This window comes from Dreissena polymorpha, chromosome 6, assembly GCF_020536995.1.
Source record: "Dreissena polymorpha isolate Duluth1 chromosome 6, UMN_Dpol_1.0, whole genome shotgun sequence".
NCBI lineage: Eukaryota > Metazoa > Mollusca > Bivalvia > Myida > Dreissenidae > Dreissena > Dreissena polymorpha.
In genome coordinates, this window is record NC_068360.1 from 83,086,175 (window position 1) to 83,100,483 (window position 14,309).

A 14,309-nucleotide genomic window follows, 5' to 3' on the forward strand; every position below is an offset into this window, starting at 1 on the left:
TCATTTTAAATGTACAACAATTTAATTATATGAATATGTCAATAAAATGTTACATTTATCTATAATATGAATGTCGTGCATTGCAATTATGTAACTGAAAATGTATTTTTCTCTTTTTTTTTCAGTTTAACGCCCTTTATTATGTTAACATGGGTATCACTTGCATCGCTACAAACAGGATGCGTAGAGTCAAGGCAAATGTGCCGTGCGTAAGAGTTAATAGAAGTACGAAATTCTACACTTGGAGTATACACGTATATCAATTTTTAAACGTTGCATATCATAAATACGTCCCCGTTAAAATGATTTATACTCATAACGAATTTTCCTTTGTTGAATATGTATAAAGAAAACATTCAGCGCCTTGTCTGGGAACTGGGCAGTCCTTGGTCCGATCCGAAATCGATGCTGGAAGTATTTTCAGCTGCATCTTAATAGTAACATTTCTAATGAGCTTCGTTCTGAGATAACTGTACTTAATGGATGTGCGATAAGGTCGTCCAAAATTAGCCTGAGCAGCCCGCACAGGCTAACTAGGACGACTCTTTCCGCCTATACTTGATTTTTGGTAAGAAGAGACCGCATTTAAAGAAACATTCCATAAAGCAGAAAGTATCGCCCTTGATATGTCAGTGCAGACTGCACATGATAATCTTGGACGACACTTAACGCACACGTGGTAATGTGGGGAATGTGCATTTCTCCATTTGGATTCCTGGTGCCTCGGACTATCGCATTGAACAGATTTAATATATTGAACCTGTTCTTGCCTCACATTCAATATTCGGTACAATCTTCAGAAGATGGGAACTAATCTCGTTGACATGTAACAGGTATAGATGAGCATTGATTATATTGCAATACAATCAATTAAACATGTATTGAAATTGTAATGCCTCCCACGTATAGTTTGAACATTGCGATCATTTTCAAGTTATAAAAATTACTGCATTTACATTATGCTAAAACAGGTAGTTGTTATTGTCAAAAGATAATAATACACAACTCAAAGCCATCAATTCAATATAAACGCTAGCTATAGGACATTGTTTTTACAGTTTATTACGGCTACATACCACCAATTAACAAAGCGAATGCATTTCGTTTATTGAATGCCCTTGTTTTATCGCTACCATAATGCGTTGCACTATTGTCTTTCTAATGCAGATATGTTTATTCGTCTGCGTTGAAAACGGAGAAATTTATAATCTCATCGTTTACATTTTCATCTGAATTATGTTTGACTTTCGTTTTAGACACATACAAAAAATGCACATGCAACAGTAAACGCAGACATTTTCACGTTTTATCTCCCTATCAATAATATAACAAATGCACTAGAATTGTTGATACGTGTAATTGTTAAGGCTACGGATTTGCAAACTACGCCCGAACTGTTGAAAGTATGAAACAGTCGTTTTTTAGAGCTTAAGAATGCTTTGGAGTTTGGTTTTGTCGTGAATCCGCCTGATTTATCGCCGGGCAACTGGCGAGACTTTCGTTCTAATAAAGCGAACAAGAATTACCAGGATCCAAGATGGTTACATTATTTTTCATCAATTACTTATCGGCGGAGACATTCGTACACACCAAAAATTGCGGGAACTAAAGGTTTTTCAGCATACTTGCGAGAAAAACATTGCATTTCGCAATGTATCAAGTTGATTTCGGCACATGAAAACAAATGCATACGCACGTCATGGGGTAAATTTATATAAAATGTTTACAAAAGTTATTATAAACATATTTCAATATAAATTAAAATAAAAGTTAAGAAGAACATGTGTTGAAAAATGCGAAATAAGCCAGGTATTTAATTCTGAAATCGAAAATGTATGTACAGTCGAATTCGTCAGCATGTATTTCATGCATGTACGATGCGTATCTAAATTTAGTTTTACGGATCATTGTAATTTCCTGTAACGATATCTATTCATACGACACACGAACACTTACTCCGATCCTAATAAAAAGACAAATGGTTCAGTTATTGTAGGAAAATATGTACGAAATATCTTCGTCACAATCGTCTTGAGGCGCTAATTTGTCTTTGCTGCATTTTATGAAATTCGTCTTCAATGTATAATTTTTATTGTCTATTTTGTGTTTTTGTAACATATTTTTATCAATATAGTACAATTTAACACATATACAAATCGTGCATACTCTCTTTAACGTTGCGGGTTTTTACGTGCACCGCACATAGACGCGCACGTACACTGGTTCGTTTATCTCGATACTTTCCCAATACGTGAATATTTTACGCCATTCAAATTTCGTAAAGCGTCGCGGCGAAAATATTGCTTTCAAATAGAAAAAACTGTCAGAAGATTAGGGAAACGCATGTTTGGTTTAAACGCTGAACATAATTGTAAAATAAACTATCAGAAGAAAAAGGAACATCACACGATTTGATTCACTTCGAGTCCAATGTTGAGATTGAACTTGATAATGTAGTTTAAACATTTACACGTACTTGATCTGTTAATTGAATCTGTCATCCTTCATCAGATTATTTTGTAAGATTTGAAGAGTGCCTCGATTTATGGGGATTGTTGATAGTTAATCTTATATTTGATTAAAATTGCACCAATTAAATCATAACCCTCGCCCGTGCTTTTGTTGTATACTTTCTCAAGCCTTTTAACTTTTATCGCGAGTGAGGAAATAATGAGGGCCATGCAATTTAAGACTTTCTGATGTTTTGAAGGAATTTGATAAACGTAATTACGCTTTCTGATTTTAAATGCATGTTATTTGTTTTGCATTGTAAAATTATATGTTGTTAACAACCACGTCTGCGAACAAGCCGTAATACTATTTTTACAACATAATAACAATATAAGGGCTAAAACATAAAAGAAAACTATTTGTAAAAAGTAACATGCGGCATCTAATGCATATTTACTACAATAAAAATAATTATAAAAAAATGGAAGTTTACGTGTAGTCATCCAAGCAACAGAAGCAATTACAATAAAATACCAAATACCCCTTCCGTGCTTTATACGGAATTTCCTAACGCGTACACAACTTCTCGCTAATTAAAAAGAACGCAGACTACGAGTCTACGGTGAAATTAGAGACGGACAATTTATAAAATAAACAAATATTACAAGTCATATTATCGAACATACCGCGAATAGAATCATTTTGCGAACAGTGTGTTTGTTTTTCTGTACTTTCTGTTGCTTTTCAAAACTAAAAATTAATTATGATCGAAATTACAGGCATTCTTGGGAAACCAAAATTCCTTCGTTTATGTTACATAGACAATATCATTAGGAGCGTTGGAGTTATTAACAGTCCAACCATACTTTTGTTAACGATAATTTTCGACCATATGTAGACTAAGAACAATCAAATGTATATACGTGTATTATGCATAAAGAAAATCTAATAAATTTGAGCGATAAGCGGTAGAAATTAACTTGACAACAGTACATTCAGGAATAGAAAAACAACAACACGTTATTCGCATACAGCAACGTCACACATTCCCTCGCGTTAACAAGCAACAAAGGGGTTAAAAAGGAGAAAAAAACACCAGCCCTTTGATAGTTACTGTAGCAAAGCTAGTCTAGCCGTGAAAACCGCCATCGGTCATTGATAAACATAAAAAAATGATGTTGAAAAAGTCACTTGTTTCAATGGTTATTGTATTTCGTGGTATTTACACATTATTCTATACAGTAGTTGGTAAATATACGGCCTTTTTCAAGGGCGGTGTGTGGCGACATAACATGGATGCTTGTCGTATTTGCTCGAGAGCAAAGATTTTGCCCGTCGATTACTAATTGAAGGAGACAAATGTCGACAATGAAGCGGAAAGATGAACAAATTGGCCACAGATTAATAATCTTCAGACAGGTGAATAGTGCTCCGCCGATTTTGCTAAGCAAAGTGTTAAGCAGAAATTACGAATCATTCAGACTTAGCAATCATGGAGTGTGAGTTAACAATTTATGCCTAGCGTCTAGAAAAAAGGCCTTGGCAAACAGCGTAGACCCAGATGAGACGCCACATGATGCGGTGTCTCATCAGGGTCTACGCTGTTTGCTTAAAGAAATTTCTGTAAGAAATATTCTAAATATAGAAATACATATAGAAGACATCCCTAATTTTGGAAATACAATGATCCAATTTAGAATGATCGGAGAGTCCACTAGGCATAAATGGGTTAAGCAGAAAACACGAATCATTCAGACTTAACAATAATGGAGAGTGTGAGTTATGGCTCACTTACAATGCAGAGGTTTAAACTGACGTGAACGGGAAATTAAAAAAAAGTCCGCGACCCAACCGAGGTCAGAGAGTTATCTGATCTGATGTGCAACCTGCAATTATACCTGCTAATAATAATAATTTTGACATCAGTTTTAACGAAAAAATCTTCCTGATGGTATTACATGAATTCTAGAGCGTAAAGTAACTTGACTGTAAATGTATTAAACCATCAAATCGTTACACAACTTTGTTTAGAGATTGCGTACACTCTATTAATCAGCAAGTTTTACATACACCTATAAAATGACACATTCAAAAGTAACAATCGTACAAGTAACCAAAAGAACAGCTGAAGATTGCAATGGCGTCTAACAGGTGATCTCTTTTGGGTCTGTTTTTCATCAGCTGCTTGTTTGTTATGTTTTAAACGAATGAAATGTCATAATTGACATGCTTTTTAACGTATTTATCAACATAATCCTAGATAGCAGAACGACTAGATAAATCAATGTTAATGTTATAAGGACAGAAGCGAGCGAGATCGAAGACAAATTCTATATCTTCTGATGACGTAATACATAATTCCGTCAAAACGAACCTAAAGGGAAAAAACGATCAGAAAGCAAAACTAGCGTGAAGAAATAATCGTTATGATTAATACGACTCGCGAATCGCGATACAACAAGCAGACGAATAGTTCCGCATCAAAATATCATCAACATTGCATGCTAACGTTTCCTGTGTACAAAGTTGAGAAGTATAATGGATTTTGCAGAATCTAATTCTGTCTTCGAAAACTGGTAAATATTTATTTTAACAAGGCTTGCCTCTGGGTTATAACGTCTACGTTAGCAAATTTGAACATTACACTTACAACGCTAATAAAATGTTCACAGTTCTTATTCGGAACATACTTTATATATATATATATTTGATACAGTTGAACATAGTCCTTACGTTTTCAACGACAATGCATTCGAGTGAATTGCACTTCAACATTGAGGATCCGATGGACCTTTAAAGCTCCGTGTTAAAATGAGTCGCGTTTTGAGAAAACTGGGCATAATGCGCTTTTATGCGCTTTTATGGTATTTTAAGTTTCAAGGAAGTCCCTCCTTACCGAAAATCAAGTTTAGACGGAAAGTGTCGTCCCTGGTTAGCCTGTGCGGACTGTACAGGCTAATCTGGGACGACACTTTACGCACATGCATTATGCCCAGTTTTCTCAGAACAAGGCTCAAATCGTTTGTATTCAACACTGGATGGTGAATATCTACGTTAATACTAACACGAGCCCCAGATCCACCCCGACATGTCAGATATTTCCTCGCTATTTTTCAACGACTATAATTGATGTTTTGAAACATCTTTTGGCGGCGGCGTGTATTTGTATTTACGTTCATTTGTAAAAACCATACCGGATAATATACATTTTAAGTATCTCTTTTGTAGATTAAAATAAAGTTGATTTTTTAAATAAATAACTTAGATTTTTCTGTTTTCTCTTCTATAAATTTGAAGAAAGTTGATTTGTTTCAAAAAGAAATAAACTCAAATATTGGTTCACACTCGTGTGAATTACATTACGATTTAAAGCGAATTAAAAATATTTATACAGGAGTACATTCCATGTAATTTGCATCTTCAGTGTATTTACTCAATCGCGCGGTTTCTACATTAATTGTAGGCCACTAGCATGGGAAATTTCAACAACTCAGACACAATGGTAGCGTCTCAGATTTATTAGATAGCAGGACTATACATTTTAAAAAGAGATCTGTCGTAATTATATTGAAAACGTGAAGTGCGAATTTACATAAAATTCATTAAAACAGAATTACAACACTAGGTCAACAATGGTCCACATTACAACCGAATTTTTTTGTAACGTTGACAGTTAACCCATGTATGCCTAGTGGACTCTCCTATCCTTCTAAATTGGATCAATTTATTTCCAAAATTAGGGATGTCTAGTATATTTATTTCTATATTTAGAATATTTCTTACAGAAATTCCTTTAAGCAAACAGCGCAGACCCAGATAAGACGCCGCATCATGCGGCGTCTTATCTGGGTCAACGCTGTTTGCCAAGGCCTCTAGACGCTAGGCATAAATGGTTTAAAATACACATTCACATGAACGTGTTACTATAAAGATGGGAAACTAGGAATTTCGCGAAATTCCTAAACGCTTATGGATTTTCGTCATGACTTTCGAAAAATGACTGTAACACTTAGGAGCTTGACGAAATGCCCTTTTTACAAGCATTTGGCGCTACGACACAGAAAAGGTAACATAATTTTACACAGTTGTATTAGAGGCTTGTAAGATGATTAAGAACATGTCTTGGTTTTCATTGTGTGATTTGATTGAATACATACAGTTTTCATTGTGTGATTTGATTGAATACATACAGTATTCATTGTGTGATTTGATTGAATACATACAGTTTTCATTGTGTGATTTGATTGAATACATACAGTTTTCATTGTGTGATTTGATTGAATACATACAGTTTTCATTGTGTGATTTGATTGAATACATACAGTATTCATTGTGTGATTTGATTGAATACATACAGTTTTTATTGTGTGATTTGATTGAATACATACAGTTTTCATTGTGTGATTTGATTGAATACATACAGTTTTCATTGTGTGATTTGATTGAATACATACAGTTTTCATTGTGTGATTTGATTGAATACATACAGTTTTCATTGTGTGATTTGATTGAATACATACAGTTTTCATTGTGTGATTTGATTGAATACATACAGTATTCATTGTGTGATTTGATTGAATACATACAGTATCACGCTTGATATTGTATATGTCATGCGCTGTTAGCTCCTGTTGATGGCGTCTAAGAAGACGATGTTGATAGCGATAGAGACACTGAATGAAATTACGTTTATGTTTTTTGTTGTTGCGTCTGCTGCTGCTGCTGTTACAACTTCTTATAAAAATTAAGATGATTATACGACGAAGATAGATACAATATCGATTGAGCCTAATTATATAGATAGCTTAACGTCTGCGACTGCCGAGTCCTAAAGCGTTTATAAATATTATTCTTTGTGAAATCACGTTTTGTTTTGAATTTAAACCTAGTTGAAGGATTGAATAGCGGCTAATTCCCACTTACCGCTGTTTAATAGTACCCCAAAGTGTAACCGTGTCCGTAAATTTGTCAAACAAATAGCCGGTATTGAATTTTAACGAGTAGAAAATACGATGCTCGATGACATGCACCAAGTCTTTGACAGGCAAATTCAAATTCTAACTTGCCAGATTACAGACTGTGAATTTACGGCCGTCTAAACATTGTTTATGCAATAACACAGACAACGTTTATTTCCATTTAAACAATATTCCTTAGACCCGCGTCTTGATTTATTTAACTCGGTTCAAGACGGCATTTCATCGTGCAATTGAGAAGTTAGTGCAATAATGTTTGCAAGCGCAGTATATATAAATTTTTACTTGAAATTAGTTCGTTCAGTTAAACGTTAGATCCATATGAAAAAGATATGAATTCAACAATAAATAAATGATTCGCTACTGAAAGTGAAATTTTAAAATGATTCACCGATTTTCATGTTTTACTAGAGAACGATATAAATATATCAATCATTAAAACATCCAACATAAAAGTACAAAATGTAAAGTTCTGTGTCTATTTTTCATCGATTCCTCCAGCATGTGAATTTTTAATTATGTACGGATATATTATTGCGCTGATCTGTATCCATGCTAGTGTAGATCAGCCGCGCTCTGTGAAAAGGGTGTTTAATGCATGTGCGTAAAATGTCGTCCCAGATTACCACGTGCAGACCGCACCGGATAATCAGGGACGACACGTTCCGCCTAAACTGGATTGCCGTGAACTAGAGTCTTCGTCCTGATAAGCCTTGTTTGGGACGACACTTTTCACGCATGCATTTAACCCCCTTAACACATAGCACGGCCCATATGTATGCATATAACTCACACAATATGTATGCTACTGTACTGACTTTTTTAACTAGAAGAAGTTCCTTTGCTTAGTGTAATCTACGTGTAGGTCTGCCTTTGAAAGAAAAGGACCTACCGTATATGTTTATCATACGCTTTTAATGTGGATATATTTTAAAGTAGAATGATTATGATATTTTTGTCGCCTAAACAATGTGCTTTGCCAGTGACTTAAATTCAAAAAGTTATTGATGTCGCTGGAAGATTCGGGGTCTGTGTTGCAGTTAAGTCAAATATATTTAGCAAATACAATTGCATATAGACAAAGGAAAAATATTATTTTAGAAAAAAATAAATATTTATAGCATTTGTCTGTTTTGTAGTCGATGTGTCGTATGAGAATATGAGTCTGATCGAAACATTTTGTGAATTTAAGACTCGCTCTGCACAGGATAATAAGGGAGAACAATTTTCGCTTTTATTGATTTTTTGTGTTTCGCGGATTTCTTTTCTTATCGAAAATCCTATAACGGCGGAAATATTCGCCCTGACTGCAAATGTTTATCTGAGACGACACTAAACGACCATGCATTAAGTTCTTTTTTCTATTGGGATTCTCAGTTACATCTGGAAGCAGTGATAAAAAGGGTAGCGAATCTAATGAAGATGGCACAATATACAACATACACTTGTTGCGCAAGTTGTATCCAATCGAATACATGTTGGATAATGTACACAATCGCCTAATTTAACGTCACTAATGTTTACATTTACCAGTTATTATGGGACAATAAATATTACGAGAGTTTTACGACCGTTTGATACGCAAACTGCCATATGGCGTTAGAGTTTGTATTATCCGAACAGGTGTTTCGACGCATTCACAATTGGAAACGGGTGTTCCGGACAATTGCCTTTCTAAAATTTCGATTGTTGCATGACAATGTATTTTACCTCCTTTATCTTTTTCACGATGGGTATTTATGTTTAAAAATTTAAGACGTACTTAAAACACATTTTCCGAATTTAACTTGTATAACACACATAGATGTATGATAAAAATCAAAAAGAAACAAACATTACATGGATTCTTCATCTTTGACCTTCTTGCATTCATGAGTATTATTTATGAGAAATATATTTGCAATTTAGAATTATTATCTTTTAGTTTAATCCGTCTTAGGTAAATAAAATATCAATAGTTTAAGCATGTTAAATTATTGTTCTATTTAACTGACATAAACAATTAAGTGTATATTTAAAGTCTTGAAAGAAATAACTATATCATGTATACATATGTAATCCACTGATATTGTAAGTGCTTTTAGAGTCAAGTAAAAGTTGTCTACCCCTGTTCCTTGTAACAACACTGGGTGTCGAAAACTTCTTTCGTAAAGTAGGTAAGAAGATTATCTTGACAAAAAATTACACCTGCATTGACTCTATTTGTTTGAGACAGAAGCGGCATGCATTTGACGTGTTTGTATTGTTTCATTTTTTACTTCAGATTAATACAAATTCAATCAGATTAAAGAAAAAAATTGATACCAATTTATTCCGTCTAGCAGTGTTGAGATAAAAATTTGGGCTAGTAAACGCAGTATACCAGTATACAATAATAGCGGGCTAGTTTCGCAGTATACCAGTATACAATAATAGCGGGCTAGTTTCGCAGTATACCAGTATACAATAATAGCGGGCTAGTTTCGCAGTATACCAGTATACAATAATAGCGGGCTAGTAAACGCAGTATACCAGTATACAATAATAGCGGGCTAGTAAACGCAGTATACCAGTATACAATAATAGCGGGCTAGTTTCGCAGTATACCAGTATACAATAATAGCGGGCTAGTTTCGCAGTATACCAGTATACAATAATAGCGGGCTAGTTTCGCAGTATACCAGTATACAATAATAGCGGGCTAGTTTCGCAGTATACCAGTATACAATAATAGCGGGCTAGTTTCGCAGTATACCAGTATACAATAATAGCGGGCTAGTTTCGCAGTTAAATGATATGATAGACTGACAATCGAATCAAAAAAAACCCTTAGAGTTTTACTGCAATACTTGTTATCAGAGATGCTCTTGGCTTCTTATATTATTAAACAAATGTAACCTGATTTTTGCTTCACCAGACTAATTATATCAAGGCAACATAAAAAGCAACGCAAATACATCTATATATATTATCTCTATCATTCGCAAATCTCATTATATCTCTTCAGATTTGTTTTATCACAAATTGTTTAAATTATATTTAGAGAGATCAGAATTTGAGGTGCATCAAAATAAAGTCTGAAACTCTCGTAATATCTTATTAATTTCTCTTCACGTTGTTCTTTTCCGGTTTGTTTATCGCGAATAAATTAGATACGAATTCTGATTTTGGAATATTTTCGGTGAACGGTACAACTCGGTAGTTTTTAGCCTGACAAACGTTTCTGGTGGAATTTTAGAGCATACATTAAAAGAATCTTGCAAAAACAAATGTAATTTTGCTATGGACCTTTAGAAGAAGATTGCACGTTATTGGATGTTGATAGTCTATCTTGAGTGACGGAACTATTGGTTTGCTTTTACCAGTGTTTTTTGTCGATTTTTATAGCAAGTATAAACAAATAAATTGGAACAACACATACTGCTATGGATATCCAAACTCTACTTGTTGGAATAAGTAAAATGAATAATACTACAGAAAATAATTCATGTTTTTTTCCCCGATGTTCTATTCATTTTTGTGTGGAACGGTATTGAGATAAACAATTATGATTTAAACAAAAATGTGAATAATGTCCATAAATTAATTATTTATCAATTGGTCTTAAAATCTAAAAAAATATTAAGACAAAAATAAAGGCTTAATATGTTATGCAGACACACAAGTAAATCAAATTTATGTACAAGCATAATAAGTTTGTGAACGGATTGTTGCATTTAAGTTTGCTGAATCACAACAATTTTTGTTTTAAACGTGTCTGTTCCACGTTTATCTGGTGTTTTCCAATAATCATTGCGCAGGAATATTTTCATTGAAAAATTTACTTTGCTAATTAAAACCAGCGCTCCAGGTCATTCTTAATTAAAAGTGCTGCAATAGCATATACACGTAGAAGTGTCTTTTTTTCAAATGTCTACGGATGCTTGTATTTTATAAATCTAGTTGCAAGTGTGTGTCTGTAATCCTTCTGATAAAGACCTTGGTAGCTCCGTTGATAACGAATTTAATAATATTACAGACAGCGTTGGTGTTCACACTATTCAAAACAAAAGACACACACGCTTATTTTCGAATTTTAACGTGTGGATTAAAAATACCGAATACTCTAATATGACCAATGATTATTGAGACCCCGTATTAATGTCTTAATGACAAATATAGAGTCTTCATAACTTATAAAAAAACACTTAATAACTGAGACCCCGAATGTATATGTTAATAACAAATAATATTTAAACAAAGAAACGTCTAAAGAAAACGGAGTATGCATGTGCGGTAAGACTAAAGTATCGGCACAGATGAGCCTGTGTCATCCGCACAGGTTAATCAGGGAAAACAATTCTCGGCTCTGCCGGATAAAAAATTCATTAAAGCGATGAGTTTTGCCCCCGATTAGCCTGTGTCCATTTCACGGGCTAATATGTTACGACACTTAACGTACATGCATCACGCCACGTTTTCCGAGAACAAAGTTGTAAAAAAACAACACCAAATTGATTGACTGAAACATCGGTTATATGTGTAAATAAAAATAAAAAATAAAATAAAAACAACTGAGACTTTATCGAAGTAAATCAAGCAACGATCACAAGTAAAAATACTTACAGCCACTTGACCCCAACGACCCCGTCCATGCACAGGGTCAGTACAATCATCATGGTTACGAGGGTTTGCTCGTGATGCATCCTCATGCTGGCCCCTTGGTCCTTTGATCCGTGTGCGTAAAATCCCTTGATTATATTTAAGTTCCCGGAATTCACTTCATTAAAGAATCAAACCCTAGCTCATTAAAATTCTAATCCAATCGAAAGCAGCTTTGTCATGCTGTGTATTTTTTGTTTCACATTAACTGATGTTGTGTGCTTTTCAGAATTTTTCATAAATTTAACACCAAATTAAATTTATATATTTACAATCCAGTATAATTTAAACTTCCACATCTACATATTTTATAAATTATACAACGCAATGGTATTTGTGCGAACTAAATACTTATTTATCACTTTAATATATTTTTTTATAACTTAGTCCGATAATTCATTTATTGCCGCCTACTGAAACGTTATCTCATCGGGTCAATGTGTAACGTTACATACGTATAACTGTACGTTCACACATAAAATTCATCAATTACTATCAATATCAGTATTATTTCACTTAACACTGTGCGAAAAAGTTAAACTGACAATTCATTACTATGGACTGACAGCCATATAAGCTACAAAAAGTAATCGATTAAACCTGCATTAAATCGACACACTGTTTCCAGAACACTAAAGCACGCCCTTTTTAAACAGTGATCGTTTTAACAATGCTCCAACAGTGTTAACTCTATTCGCTCCAATGTCAGTAAGACTGTTCGCTACTTTAACTCCGCTTGTTTTTCATACACTACCTTTTCACACCTTCGCTGTGTCTATTGAATGGTTTACCCAATACAAGTGTGTGCCGTTCGCCAAACGCGCGGCGTTTTAAACTCGCGAAAACAGGTGTCACAAAATATTGCATTGTTTCAGCCCATTCACAATAGAGCTGTTAATGATTTTAAAACAGATGTTTCAGCGTTTCTGAAAATTAAATTGTAACACTTATTACCACCATAACTCGCAAATTGGATTAATTTATATAACAAATACAAGTAGAAATTCCAACACAACGGCTGTTGCGAAAATCCAGATGGTACGCCAATTTTTGAATTATCCAACATCAAAAATATTGCATTAGCATAATCGAGCATCTGCAACGACCTTGATCACCTTAGCACGAGAAGTGAACTGTAAGAGGAAAAAACGCCCTTTTCCGACATCCTGTCATTTCGGACCTCACGCAAAGTCGAAAATAAACTCACTGCTCAGTTTAGCCAGATGGCTTGTAGCCGTGACCTGGGAACGTGAAAACAATGAATAATTATCCTTCCGCCAGCAGTTGTATTTCGGATGCGCTGCATTGAATTATTTCACTTCCGTCGATAACATTTATGATGTTAACATACTGACATTTCGTATCTGGTATCACTTATGTCCCCCAAGAAGTGGTACAATTACTGAACTCTTCTACTTTTCCTCTGGCAATTGTCCGATTGTTTACATCCGCCTCTACGATTACTGTTTCATGGTTTCTTTCCGCGGACAATTTCTAAAAAGAAAACAGGTTTAAAGGTAAAAAGCAAGGGATGTTGAGAGGACATTTTCTACTGAGTGATCATTTAATGAATTTGACAACGACGAAGATGACAGTGATGCTGATATAATGTTGTTGTTTGCTTAAATTGCTGCTGGTACTTCTGTTGCGGCTAATTAATATTTTCGCCGCTGATAATGGGGATATTTGTGTGATGTGATGACATCGGTGATGAAAATCGAAGTGATGAGGGTGGCATCGATAATAATGACGACGACGATAGAAATGATGTTTAAACACAGAGCCCCCGAATATCACAACTGCATGTATCGACACCAACGTGTCGCAATATCAAACCTACACGTATCGACACCAGAGTATCGCAAAATCACAACTTCATGTATCGACAGCACTAATTGACTCTACTACGAACTTTCGTTACTACACTGTTCATCTTATTAATTTCCGGCTGCTCAGACAAGCCAACTCCCAATCTTGTATAAACAAGCACATTTACGCGAATTTTTAAGAATAATGTTCTCATATTCTCACCAGTATCCGACGGCTGCAGATTAAAGTATTTTTTTCGTAGGTATGCGCAGAAGATTGTGTTTGTAAATATCGAGCGATTAATTCCAGCTAATGTTTTCTATAATCGTTAAGATGAGTTTACTTCCCTATTTCACTCAATGTTATGGACATTACGGGCTAGGCTACACCGTCAGAAGCTATTAAAAACTCGGCGTAATGACGATTTTCGAGTGTATTATAAATAAAAGTTTC

At 34.6% G+C, this 14,309-nt stretch overlaps 1 protein-coding gene across 1 annotated transcript in view; it reads right to left on the reverse strand.

Moving 5' to 3' along the window:
- Positions 1–13,525, reverse strand: part of LOC127834683 (protein Wnt-11b-2-like) — a 35,629-nt gene extending 22,104 nt beyond the window's left edge. The window contains exon 1 of the mRNA XM_052360705.1: positions 12,012–13,525. Within this exon, the coding sequence (XP_052216665.1) occupies positions 12,012–12,097 (86 nt within the window). The 5' untranslated portion in view covers positions 12,098–13,525. The remainder of the gene's footprint in view (positions 1–12,011) is intronic.
- Between the last annotated feature and the right edge of the window lie 784 nt (positions 13,526–14,309).